We start from the raw sequence: 13,456 nt of genomic DNA, 5'->3' as shown, positions 1-13,456 counted from the left end.
CAGATGTCCTAAAGAAGTTTATCCTCATGTATCAACTATTATAAACATTTGTCTTAAATATCTTACCTATGATCCTAATTACAATTATGATGATGAAGATGAAGATGAAAATGCTATGGATGCTGATGGTGGTGATGATGATGATCAAGGTATATTCTCCTTTTGGTTTGGGGGAGAGAAAGAGCTTGTGAACCTGCATTCATCTGAGAAAATCAGTATGGGTGGTATTGCTATTAATTACCAGCATTTGAATCACTTGCATGGTTTTGTATTCAATTTTTGTACTGTTTTTAAAAATACTTTATGAACTCACTACTTGGAATAAAAGTATAGGATGTTGGTGTTAGAGAGAAATAATTTCAGGGGTGAACATAGGGTACAAGACAAATATTTTAAAATACTTGAAAGGCGGAAAATGGCAGAAGCATGTAGGAGGATATAACTAAAGTGAGAAGAACGTTAGTTAATGAATTGAAAATACATATTCAGCCTGGGAGAGGCTCCTTGCTCTTTTCTGGTATAATATGTTGCTACCTAATGCGTAAAATCAGAATAGATTGAAAATTGCAAGATAATCATTATTTTTTGTAGGATAACAAAATATTTAAGAGTGAAAGGTATAAGGTGTTTGTTGTTAATATGGTGACAATATATACCTTGCCATATGTAAGCTTTACAAAAACTTGGATGCACAAGTAATCTGAACCCAGAGCATAATATTCTCATTACTTTAAGAATGCATGAGCTGCATAGTTGTTGATTTAGTGCGTAAGAAGTTAACCTGTATTGCTTACTGTATGGTGCGGTTTTGTTGTCATTTTTTGCGTCAGAATATGGTTTGATTTATTGCTAGAAAGAAACAAATGGAACAGTTTCAGTCTTGATCAGCTAGTAACTGTTGTTGCATTCTTGCTTATGTCATGAGTAAAGAGGAATATGCTTTAAATCAGTAGTTAGGCTGTAAATGAGATGCTAACTGGCTTGTCCTTGTTTAAATCAATACACGTGTAAGACTACTGTGAAAAAATTGACAGAGAAAATAATTAGTCTTATGATTTAGACAGCTTAGAAGGCTTTTTATCTAAAGTTTTTAATGTTCTTCTGAAGCTTTCTTTGGTGTGCCTTGTGGAAAGAACCTAAGGGTATTCTTAATAATTGCTTAAAGTAAAACTTAATGCTTTGATTGTTTAGACTTGAACATATTCATTATTTATTTTTTTCAAGGGAGTGATGATGAATATAGCGATGATGATGACATGAGCTGGAAAGTGAGGCGTGCAGCTGCGAAGTGTCTGGATGCTGTGGTTAGCACACGGCATGAAATGCTTCCCGAATTCTACAAAACTGTATCTCCTGCTTTAATAGCCAGATTCAAAGAACGTGAGGAGAATGTTAAAGCAGATGTTTTTCATGCGTATCTTTCTCTTTTAAAACAAACTCGACCTGTGCAAAGTTGGCTTTGTGATCCTGATGCAATGGAACAAGGAGAGACACCATTGACGATGCTTCAGAGTCAGGTTATTTATCAGAAATTTTGTTATCTTTGAGAAGAGGCACTGAAGTTGTGCCCTGTTCGTAAGGATAGTTCTTGAAATGTGCCATATCACGCTTTCCTCATACACAAATTACAGTCGATTACTGTTGTACTAACAGAGAGAGCAAGCCAGCTAAACTGGTCCAGGGAAGTGCAGCAGTCTTGGAAAGTTAAATTCCAAACTCAGCAAATATGCTTATCTGATGTTAGTGTTTCATCACCACCTGTAAAAGTTGCATGTCCTATGTAGTTTAGCCAATTACCAAAGCAAAACAGTTATTTTTTTTGCATTCTATAGTGCAGATGTAAGCTCTAATGTTCTAACTTGATTCGCTGCAACATAGTCTAGTTGCAGAATAAAAAGGATAATGCTGAAAATCTTTTTCTAAGTGTTTTGTTTCATCTCACCTTTTAAATTGCTAATTTTAATAGCATTTCTTTTGATTAATTTTCCCCTGTTTCTATACATTCCCTAGTTCCCTAGAGAAATCAGAAATAGAGGGGTAGGACACACATCTTTCTATCACCCTAGTGATCAAAGATGAAAGAAATGTCAGCTGTTGAATCAACTAACAAATGTTTGATGATTGCAGGTCCCCAACATAGTTAAAGCTTTGCACAAACAGATGAAGGAGAAAAGCGTGAAGACTCGTCAGTGTTGCTTTAACATGCTAACTGAGCTGGTAAATGTGTTACCTGGAGCCCTAACACAACATGTTCCTGTACTTGTACCGGGTATGAAAAACATAATATCAACTTAAGGTTTTATTAGTAAATTGAATGTGGAGTTTCAAAATCTTTAAATCTTGACGGCTTTTTGAAAAAGCTTTAAAGTGTTCCTTCTATTTAAAGAAATTAGCAAAATAATCAGCTACTGTGTGGATGCATGTAAATATTTTAGAGACATATTTCAATCTTGAAAACAAGCGTTAATTCTAAGTGAGTTTTTTTACTTGTACATTTAAAGAAAAGATAATTTGATTCTTAATTGCAAGATCACACTGCATTTCTGATCTCAGCAGAGTGAAACCTAAAATGTTGAATTTTGAAGTAACAAAGGAAAGTAAGTTTGGAAAAGTTTGAAGGTTCAGAATCGGTTTATAAATCAGAAAATACATCACAAGTCATCAGAGGGCCCGTGTCCTCTGTGTAGTGGAAGCTTGCAAACTAATTGATTGAATAAACTGTTGAAAGGGGCTTAGAAGCATTCAAAAAAGTTTGGGAGCAGGAAAACATAAAGTCAGTATTGCTGCCTTCCCTCAGAAATTTTGCTAACCTAAAAAGATATTTTTCTTTTTTCTTCCAGGAATAATTTTTTCACTGAATGACAAATCAAGTTCTTCTAATCTCAAGATAGATGCATTGTCCTGTTTGTATGTGATCCTCTGCAATCATTCTCCCCAGGTCTTTCATCCTCATGTGCAAGCATTGGTACCTCCAGTTGTAGCTTGTGTTGGAGACCCATTTTACAAGATAACATCAGAAGCGCTTTTGGTTACACAACAACTTGTGAAGGTTATTCGTCCTTTAGACCAGCCTTCTTCCTTTGATGCTACTCCTTACATCAAAGATTTGTTTACTTGTACAATCAAGAGATTAAAGGCTGCTGACATTGACCAGGAAGTGAAAGAAAGGGCGATATCTTGTATGGGTCAAATAATCTGTAGCCTTGGTGATAGCCTAGGCACAGACCTGCCTAGTACACTTCAGATCTTCCTAGAGAGGCTGAAGAATGAGATCACTCGGTTAACTACAGTAAAGGCCATGACATTGATTGCTGGTTCTCCTTTGAAGATAGATTTGAGACCAATCCTTGGGGAGGGAGTTCCTATTCTTGCTTCTTTTTTGAGAAAGAACCAGCGAGCTTTGAAACTGGGTACTCTTTCTGCTCTAGATATTCTAATTAAGAATTACAGTGACAGCTTGACAGCTGCGATGATTGATGCTGTCCTGGATGAGCTTCCACCTCTGATTAGTGAAAGTGATATGCATGTGTCGCAAATGGCCATCAGTTTTCTGACAACACTGGCTAAAGTATATCCTTCCTCCCTGTCAAAGATTAGTGGGTCCATTCTCAATGAACTTATTGGGCTGGTGAGATCACCTTTGCTTCAGGGTGGAGCTCTTAGTGCCATGCTAGAATTTTTCCAAGCTTTGGTTGTGACTGGTACAAATAATTTAGGCTATATGGATTTACTGCGCATGTTAACGGGTCCAGTGTACTCACAGAGTACAGCACTTACTCATAAGCAGTCTTACTATTCCATTGCCAAATGTGTTGCTGCCCTTACTCGAGCCTGCCCTAAAGAAGGACCAGCGGTTGTAGGTCAGTTCATTCAGGACGTCAAGAACTCAAGGTCCACGGATTCCATTCGTCTTTTGGCTCTGCTTTCTCTTGGGGAAGTTGGGCATCACATTGACTTAAGTGGACAAATTGAGCTGAAGTCTGTAATATTAGAAGCGTTCTCTTCTCCTAGTGAAGAAGTCAAATCAGCTGCATCTTATGCATTAGGCAGTATTAGTGTTGGCAATCTTCCTGAGTATCTGCCGTTTGTCTTGCAAGAAATAACCAGTCAGCCTAAGAGGCAATATCTTCTTCTTCATTCCTTGAAAGAAATAATTAGCTCTGCATCAGTGATTGGTCTCAAACCATATGTTGAGAACATCTGGGCCTTACTCCTGAAACACTGCGAATGTGCAGAAGAGGGTACAAGGAATGTTGTTGCTGAATGCTTGGGCAAGCTTACATTAATAGACCCAGAGACTCTGCTTCCACGACTCAAGGGTTACTTGGCATCAGGTGAGTAGTTGTAAATCATGTACATATTGTAGCAAATGGTCTTATGCTATCTATTAGTTTTGCAAATTACTTGCTTAAACTTTGTGATATTCTTGAAGTTTTGCTCCCCCTCAACAACAGTGTGCAGCTTAGATGGCTCCCTTTTTGCAAGTTGTTGGTCATACATAATATGTATTATTTTTATATTCTGCTTTCAGACTATGGTATTTCAATTGATAGTATGTGTAACAAAGAGCTATAAGCTTAAGACAGAAAGAACATGCGTGACAAAAGGACAGATAGATGAACCAATTAGAACATACAATAGTTATGGTTGGAAAGGACCTTAAGATCATCAAGTTCCACCCTCCTGTTCACCTTTTGATGTAAATGACAGTATTCCTAATTTTCAGACAAAAAATCAGAAATTTCAGAAATTTTTAAGGATTAGGAAATTGTGCCTATCTTATGAATCTTGTCAGTAGAGTTCCTGTCTGAAACTGTTTTCTTCATGCACTTCTGCTTTAAAAAGGAGAGTTATTTGTAGGCCTACATGTGATGATAAAAAAAATTGGTTCTAACAGGCTTATTACTTGAATTTTCTGTAGCAGATAACATGAGATGCTTATTACCGATATCATGTTATTCCCCCCCTTAAAATGCTATCTCCATAGATTTAGTTGAGTTACATATTGCATTGCTAGTAATAAATAGCATTTCTTGTTTGGTGTTCTTAAAAGTACTAGAAGTTAAAAAAGAACAGCACTGAGTGCGATTTAAGTTCTGTAGTTGTACTGTTTTAATGTTATGTATTCACACTTTTGTTTCATATTAGGGTCTTCATATGCTCGAAGTTCAGTGGTTACTGCTGTTAAGTTCACTATTTCTGATCATCCACAACCCATAGACCCACTTCTGAAGAACTGCATAGGTAAGTTCTTTAATTTTACTAACAGCTTCTATGTTTTCAGGAAATAGAATTGCATTTAAAATGTGTTCTTTTTGTTTTCAGAAGTAAGTATTTTTCAGGTACTGGTATTAGCTGCTAATGATAACTGTTAGAACAGTAATGAAATGTTTCCATATTAGCCAGTTATTTCTATTAATTGTGGTTTGCTTGAATTCTGAGCAGTAAAAATTGTGTGATTAAAAATTTTATATGTATATTGAAGCTGTGATACAAGAAGCTAAGGCTTTTCCTAAGATGGGATCCAAAAGCTGATTTTCTTTCATGTGCTCTTGCAGATTATATGAGTTTGATGTGGTAAGTTACTGTCTTTACCCAGGAGGGCAGTCTTGGAAATATTTGACCTTCAGTCACTTAAAATATAAATGCACATCTGAATTTTGAGTATTATCAGGTGGTGAATTGTAAATTTAGGTCCTAATGATTCTATAATGCTTATGGTCTGAAAGCATTTGGAAGTGTGTATATTTTCACAGGGATAATGTAATCAAAGCTTTCAGTGTAACACCGGTATGATAAAGAGATTTAGCTGTGCTGCGGCTTTTTGATCTTTTCTTATTTGTGTGACAGAGTATTGTAGAATTGTTTAATATGCTGTAGTGACTGGTTTATCGTGTATTAATTATAGGTTTAAAGATCTGTGAAAAATTGTGCATACTGCTAAACCTAATGGGGGGAAATCGATTAATCTTTAAAACCCACAGTCTTGTGGAGAGCAAGGTTTTTATTTACGATGAAGTGGAATCAGTTACTTTGTGTTATTTTCATCACTAAGCTTTATTATTTTTTTTTAATTATATATTCAAGAATTGTGTTCCTCCCCACCCGCTTTATCTCCCATGGAAGCTGCCTTGCCCCTTCAGTTTCTGGAAATATGAGTTGATTATTCCATAAAAAAACAAAGCTATTGGTATCTTGTACTTAAAAAATCTCAGCCATCTTCAGTTTTGTTACCCAATTTCTTTTTTGTGTGTAGAAATTGCTTTGGTGTTTATACCTTGTTGGTTTTGTCCTTCTTAAAATTTCACTTTGCAAACATTGAGGAAAATACGTTCCTGCATGAATTTATTTTAACAAGGCTGTGTTACAGAACTGTAGAAGTTCTAAGTTGAAAATGCCTGAAGGCAGAGTGGGATAAGAGTTATTTGTACATTGATATATACTGAGCTAGGGTTATTTTGGGGCAATCTGAGAATTCTCAATATATGCTGATTTAAGGTTAAATCAGTATTTTGATAGTCTCCTTAAGAGGGGTTTTCTAATTCTTGAACTGCAGAATTGAAACTGTTTTTCTGATACAACTAAGTGAGGATATTGTTAAAGTAACAAATGAAAAAGATCCGCACAGGTTGATTTGTTTCTGTACATGACTGCAGGTGATTTCCTGAAAACATTGGAGGACCCAGATCTCAATGTCAGGAGAGTAGCACTGGTGACATTTAACTCAGCTGCACACAATAAACCATCATTAATAAGGGACCTCTTAGACACTGTGCTTCCTCATCTTTACAATGAAACAAAAGTCAGAAAGGAATTAATTAGAGAGGTATGTTAACCAAGAAAGTGTTAAATATATGTAAATAGGTTCTTAGTTTTCAAAGTATATTACTTCTTAACTTTGTTTTTTATTTGCAAACAGGTGGAAATGGGACCATTTAAGCATACAGTTGACGATGGGTTGGACATAAGGAAAGCAGCTTTTGAGTGCATGTATACTCTTTTGGATAGCTGTTTGGATAGACTAGATATTTTTGAATTCTTAAACCATGTAGAAGATGGCCTGAAGGATCACTATGATATTAAGGTTAGCTGTTATTTTTCTTTGTAGGCAAAATTTTTTACGTGGTGAATTGACTGAAATGGTAAAAATATTATTTCATATGTTTAAGTACTTCACTGTATTTGCCATTTTCATTAAAGTGTTGCTGTTAAAAGGTTATGCAGCATTGCAGGAAATACGTCTTCATATATGTGCTGAGCATCAGTAATTGTTGAATTGCTGTTTTTCTCAACCTAGATGCTAACCTTTTTAATGTTGGTGAGACTGTCTACCCTTTGTCCAAGCGCAGTGCTGCAGAGGTTGGATAGGCTTGTTGAACCTTTGCGTGCTACGTGTACAACTAAGGTATTTAAATTTAAACCGATTTAATTATTTCATGTTGTCTTACAGAAATATAAATGAACTTGTGTATAAAGAATGCTTCTGTGCAGCTGCAGCATTTTCCTGAGTTACAGTTGATAAACTGTAGTAGGCAGGATAATATAAGTATATCCGCCTTTATATATATATTGAAATTCTTTAAATTACAAATGGACGGCTAAACTTGTTTGCTGCTTTCTAAAAATCCTATGATCCTTGATGATATTTCTTTTGTTCCTTAAAGATTTAGCTGCCATATGGGCAACTTATAAGTCTCACTTCTTTATAAGTAGTGAAACTGGGAATTGAGTTTTTCCTGGCTTCTGATGATTTCTGGTGATGAAAGAAGGAGGTAGAATAAACTAGTCCTTTTTTTTGCTGGTTTTTGTTATTCCCCCCCCTTATACATTTGTGTTAGAAGAACCTTGGTGCAGTTAGTCCCCTTCCATTCCTGTTCTTGTCTTGATCCACTTGCATGCTCTGACAGTCACTTAATGTGTGATTTACTTTGCTTTTCCATTACTGTAGTCTGTTCTATTTCCTATGGAGAAATTTGACTGGTTTTAATGATAATTTATGTTTGTATTATTGAAAGATCTTTTGAGAATTATAACAGAAGGTTAAGCAGTTATTCCAATGAAGGCCAACTTTTAAAAAATGTTATGTCCTCTGGAAGCTGGAAGTACTGTGATAGTATCAGTCTAATGTCATTTACTGACCTTACTAGCTAGAGGTTGACTGCTATAATTATTTTGATTTGTAACTGACCTGGAAGTTTAAAGCCTTTTTCTGCTTGCTTTGCATTAAACTGCTGGTATAACTATTGCTAAAAAGTAGTTGTTTGGGGGGAGTTAAGAGTTTAAGCCATTTTGAAAACTGTAGAGTGGTAGAATGGAATGAAATAGGTCTTTGTAAGGTAGTTATTTTATTTTCAGGTGTGTGTAAAAGGAGGGTTAAGCAAAAGTTTCAAACTTATTTCATTTTTCTCCTAGGTAAAGGCAAACTCAGTGAAACAGGAGTTTGAGAAGCAAGATGAACTGAAACGATCTGCTATGAGGGCAGTAGCAGCGCTTCTAACCATTCCAGAAGCAGAGAAGAGTCCATTAATGAGTGAATTTCAGTCACAAATAAGCTCTAACCCTGAGCTTGCAGCCATCTTTGAAAGTATCCAAAAAGATTCATCATCCACTAACTTGGAATCAATGGACACTAGTTAGATGTTTGTCCAAAATGGGGACCATTACGTTGAACCATATGATGCACTGAATTGACAGGTTATGAGTAAGAAACAGAAAACTTATCTAATCTACACATTGTTCCACTTTATTACCTTTATGGAGACAGTTGGTTTTCCCATTGTTGCTTTTCTAGCATTTATTCCAGAAATATATTTCCATAATCCAGAGTTTGTTAACCACTCTTGTTTTAGTGGATTTGGCCACATTTGGGAATTAAACAGTTGACACATGGTATATGGAAATAGGTTCCAACATCCATTTGCCCTCTAATGTTTAGGATTAAAATGTCAAAATTTTGTGACCATGATTTTTTTTTCTTTTATTCACTCTTTCTTCTTGTGAACAAAAAAGGGGGGGAGGTGGGAATCAAGCGTCCAGGTGCACCATGGTTTTGTATACCTTTTATTCTTTTTTGTTTCAGCTTCATAAATTGGTTTGGGTGGTAGATGGAATCTGTGTAAGATTTATTCTAAAGAAGGTTTGGGCACAGTATAAAAAAAAAAACAGACATAAATGTCATTTTTAGAGGTGTGGGGATTAGGAAACAAATATCCCTGTTGTGCACACTGATTTTGCATGAGCAAGTTTACAAATACATATTGTCTGTAAAACAGCATGTGCAGTTTATTTGTAATGCAAGTTAAAATAAGTTCTACTGTATCAGTGCAGTTTTCAGGTATTTTGACATATAGAACATTCATTCAAGAAGGGATGAATGAAGGCTGGTTGTCTTAACTTGGCTTTTTTAAATGCCGGTAGTATGATCCTGCAGATGTTAAATATGGTAATTCCTGCAGTGTTCATGGCTTTTCATTCCCAAAGGCTGGATCCTCTGGAATTGAGGTGGACAAACTGGAAGATCGGAAGGAAATAGGATAAGATAGAGGTAAAATGAGCTGAGAACAGTAGCTGCTCAGTGGCTCCTGAACTCTGGATTTAACTCTGCTTTTGTTATAAAAGTATGCAGGGAGTTTTCTTCAGTGGCTTCTACCTCCTATTCTTCATCCAGCAGCCTTTTTTAAGGCACTAATATATGCTGTTAGACAAATATTGCCAGACCATCATTTTGTGGCTGTCAGAGTGTTTTCTGCCATGTGTAACCACCAGTATATTGCAGTGTTGCAAATGTCACACAGTATTCTGGAGAGACAGGAAACGAAATGGTCATAAGACGTGGAGAGAAGCAGAGAGTGAACAGATAGAAGAACAAAATCTGCCATGAATATGCTGAGGTAATTTGGAAGTGGACCAGAAGGTTATGGCTGACAGTCCCACAATGAACTGGATTTGGGGATTTAATAGCAAAAGATGGGGAACAACTGCCTCAGATTAACACTTGTCATTACTTGGTTAATACAATTGCTTAATTCTCATCTTTAGTCAGATCTAAATTTGATTTTTCTGTAGTTAACTAGTATTTTTTTAGCTAGTCTGAGATTTGGAAACCTTTTTCATGGATATGTGGCACAAGCTACTGTGTGACTAAACAAACATAATTTTTATGACCTCAGAGACAGTTTCCTGTGAGCATTGGGGCTTGGGAGAAAGTTCTTCACCTTAAATGCTTGTAGCTTGGGAAAAGCAGGGGAGATATTGGTGCATTTTACTCTAATAAAAGGACCTGAACGAAGAAATTTTTGAACTCATTCCATAGTAAGAATTTTAATGCTGTAGAACCTTTTGAAATTGTAGCTTTCTCTGTCTCCAAAGTCTTCATACTAATGTAACAATTGTCTTCTAGAAGTAGAAATAAATGAGATTAAATGTACCAACATATCTAAATGTCATGAAAAAGAGTGGGATGACTTTAGAGACAAACCGTATGGTAGAAAAAGCACTGTGAATCAGGTGCATTTTATCTTGCTACAGAACTCATCTACTTCAATGACAGCAATATACAAGCCTCCTAATTAAGAATCTGTTGTGCTAATTAGTTGTCAAGCTAATCTTCAAACTTTTGTGTTACATTTTTGGAGTGCATTAAAATGTTTTATAGACCTAAAGCTAGGTGTGAGAATGGTGTGATAAACATGAAATATGAGGGTAAAATATGTAAATGGGGTAGGTGCCACCAGCAAGTGATCAGAAGTTGAGAGATTTGTGTTTGTACTACCATAATGCCTAATGTGCTGGGTGCAAATATTCTTTGCTTTACCGTACATTATTATGGTACAAATATGCTTTGTTTTACGGTACATTACAGTTAAGGATAGATGAGAACATTGAGCTGTATTACATAGTGAATGCTTTCTTGCAAGAGAGTATTTTTCACTTTGACCAATGATGAGGCAGGTAGAAATGTAAGAATTCAATTTTTCCCTGTAAATTACAGCAATTCTAGGAGTGCTGTTCTCTCCATGTAGCAGTTGGTTACTTCACAATTCAGGAAGATGGACTTACAAAGGCTGTAACTGCACCATAATTACCGAAATGATTGATTAGTTTTATAAAATCTAACCAGGTTAGGTGTTCCAATTCCACTAACTTTCACTGGATACCTTGATTGAAAGGGTTTTTTGTTGTTTGTTGGGTTGTTGGTTTATTTTGTTGTTGTTGTTCCCCACTGTATATCCAAGTATTTGGGTAGGTCTGGTGTATTCATGCTTTTAGTGCAATTAGTTTCAGGTAATTCTGTTAAGGATGATATCAGGAATACCTGCAGCTCCTTTTAAATGCTGACTATTTGAAACTAAAATATGAAATTACTCTTACTAAACCAAAACTAGAATACTGAAAGGCTGCTCCTAGAGATTTTTTTTTTTTTGTATGATTAGAACTTTTTCTAGGGTTTTTTAATCATTTTGCACACAGGCAGTTGAGACCAGTTAATAAGCTTGCCCATAATATACAGATGGTTGGCTAGTCCTCACACTGTAGGTTCTTGCCTTTAGTTATTTTTCTATCTCAAAAGTACTTAGTGCTCTGATTGTCTGTGAAAAATCTTGCCACCGTTGCAAGGGAAGTATTTTCTGGAATTATAAATGGAAAACTACAAGTACTTTAAAGAACCCTGCACTTCAATCTTATAGGGTTTTTTCTTTATATGTATTTTTCCTTCTAAATATTGCAGCTAATACAGCAGTTGACAAAGAGCTCAGCTACTTCCAGATTGTATTTTTATGAGGTCAACAAAGCAGTACACATGCATGCAGGCAGCATTGCTGCTCTTCAATGAAGGATCATTTTAACATTTCATCAACTCAAATTAGAAATATGAATTAAAAGTTCATAACTGGTACTATTGGTATTTAGTTTAACAGATATACACAGTAATGATTCTAGGAACCAGTTCAACGTGCTGCGAGTGATTTAGTAGGGATTTAGTAACTGTTGTCATATTTACTGGTACTTCCCCTTCCTCATATCTCCTAGAGATGACTTCAAAAGCAAAGTAATGTGACCTTGGAAGTGACTTTTTGTTTTGTTAGCCCTGATCATTCTGACTAAAATTACACCTGTTTCTGCCAGATACCAAAGGGTTAAGCCTGCAGCCTCTGTGCTTTATTTCCCTGTTGCTCTAAACTTCAGATAAAAGGTACTGTTCAGATGAAAGTAACTGCTTTGAAAATTAATTTCATAAAAATGAAAACTATTGGTCAGTGTATTAGTTTCTTTTTGTTCTTGTTTGCTCTTTGCTGTAAGATTAAGACTTGCTTGCTGCACTATTGAACATAGGCAGGCATTGTAACAGTGAGTGTTGCCCACTGCTCTAGAAGAGCTCTTCAGTTACAGCTTTTACACTAAAACTGATATTTTTTCATAAGTATTTGTTTGTATTTTTTCACTGTATCCAGGTTTTGGGGAGGAGAAGGAAATTGGAGTCATTGAGAACAATGAAGTAAATTAATCTTCCATGACCTGTGTTGGTGAAGTGGGGAAGCTTTCTGCAAGAGGTGCTTTTGGGAAGGATCAGGCAATTTTGCCTTGGTAGGGAGTTAGATTTCTTTAGATTAGTTTCTACCCCATGAGGCTTTAATGTTTCCACATAATCTTTGATGAGGAAAAAACTGCCTTCAGAAAGGTCATCCTTCCCCCAAAACAAACAAAAAATTTCTGTTGATTTAAGCCTGTATATTGTGTTTTAGAACATAACACTGAACCAGAGAAGAAATGAGTGATGTTTCTGAGAACTGCGCAGGCACTGACTGGAAGACAGATGTTCCCTGGCATGTAGCACTGAGAAAGAGAAACTGAAATCTTAAAACAAGAATAGTTTAATTTAGAATAATTTTCCCTTTTTTTTTTTTTGTGTTCTGCATTTGATCATCTTTTTGAAGAATAGGAAATACAGTGGTTGTGAGGGGAGTAATTGTCAAGCTGTGACCTTCTGTGATTGCAGAACTTAAGGGGTAATTTCTATTCCCTGCTGCTCCTTTAAAAAACAAATCAAAAAATCCAAGCTTAGGTATTTTGACAAAAGTACATAGTAATTCTGAAAATACTTTTATTCTGGAGGAGTTAAAAAGTTTTTATTATATGTCCATTATTTTTTCATTTATTCTGAAGAAATTCCTTCCCTTCATATGTAGATTGCTCCAGCCTCACAAGTGTGAGGCAATTGCATGAAGCTGCTGCAGAGTTTAGGAAATAAGCTGTGTCACTTTGGGTAGTGCCCTGAATATATTCCTGTAGTAGAAAAAGTCTGCAATTCACTCCCAATGTTACTAATGGATGGGGGGGGGGGGGAAATCAGTCACATATGACTCTAGTTTCCATTAAGTCTCCAGCCTTTCTTCAACTGACAACTGTTGGGCTCTTAATAGTCTGATTGGCTTTTAGTTTGGATGCCACCCATCCT

General features: G+C 35.9%; 1 protein-coding gene across 2 annotated transcripts in view; it reads left to right on the top strand.

Annotated features, from left to right (window-relative positions):
- CAND1 (cullin associated and neddylation dissociated 1) overlaps positions 1–10,426 on the top strand; it is a 29,639-nt gene extending 19,213 nt beyond the window's left edge. For both annotated transcript variants that reach the window (XM_061368060.1, XM_061368061.1), the window contains 9 exons: positions 4–149; positions 1,225–1,517; positions 2,128–2,269; positions 2,841–4,334; positions 5,149–5,244; positions 6,657–6,826; positions 6,920–7,084; positions 7,298–7,405; positions 8,413–10,426. In XM_061368060.1, coding sequence (XP_061224044.1) covers positions 4–149; positions 1,225–1,517; positions 2,128–2,269; positions 2,841–4,334; positions 5,149–5,244; positions 6,657–6,826; positions 6,920–7,084; positions 7,298–7,405; positions 8,413–8,637 — 2,839 coding nt within the window. In that variant the 3' untranslated portion in view covers positions 8,638–10,426. The remainder of the gene's footprint in view (positions 1–3; positions 150–1,224; positions 1,518–2,127; positions 2,270–2,840; positions 4,335–5,148; positions 5,245–6,656; positions 6,827–6,919; positions 7,085–7,297; positions 7,406–8,412) is intronic.
- Positions 10,427–13,456: the final 3,030 nt, after the last annotated feature.

The sequence above is a fragment of the Neopsephotus bourkii genome, unplaced genomic scaffold (assembly GCF_033783945.1).
Source record: "Neopsephotus bourkii isolate Nb327-2 ecotype Australia unplaced genomic scaffold, CSIRO-AGI_Nbou_v1 NB_1423, whole genome shotgun sequence".
Taxonomy (NCBI): Eukaryota; Metazoa; Chordata; class Aves; order Psittaciformes; family Psittacidae; genus Neopsephotus; species Neopsephotus bourkii.
Note: the sequence above shows the minus strand (reverse complement) of the source record. Positions and strands in the feature narration are given on the sequence as shown.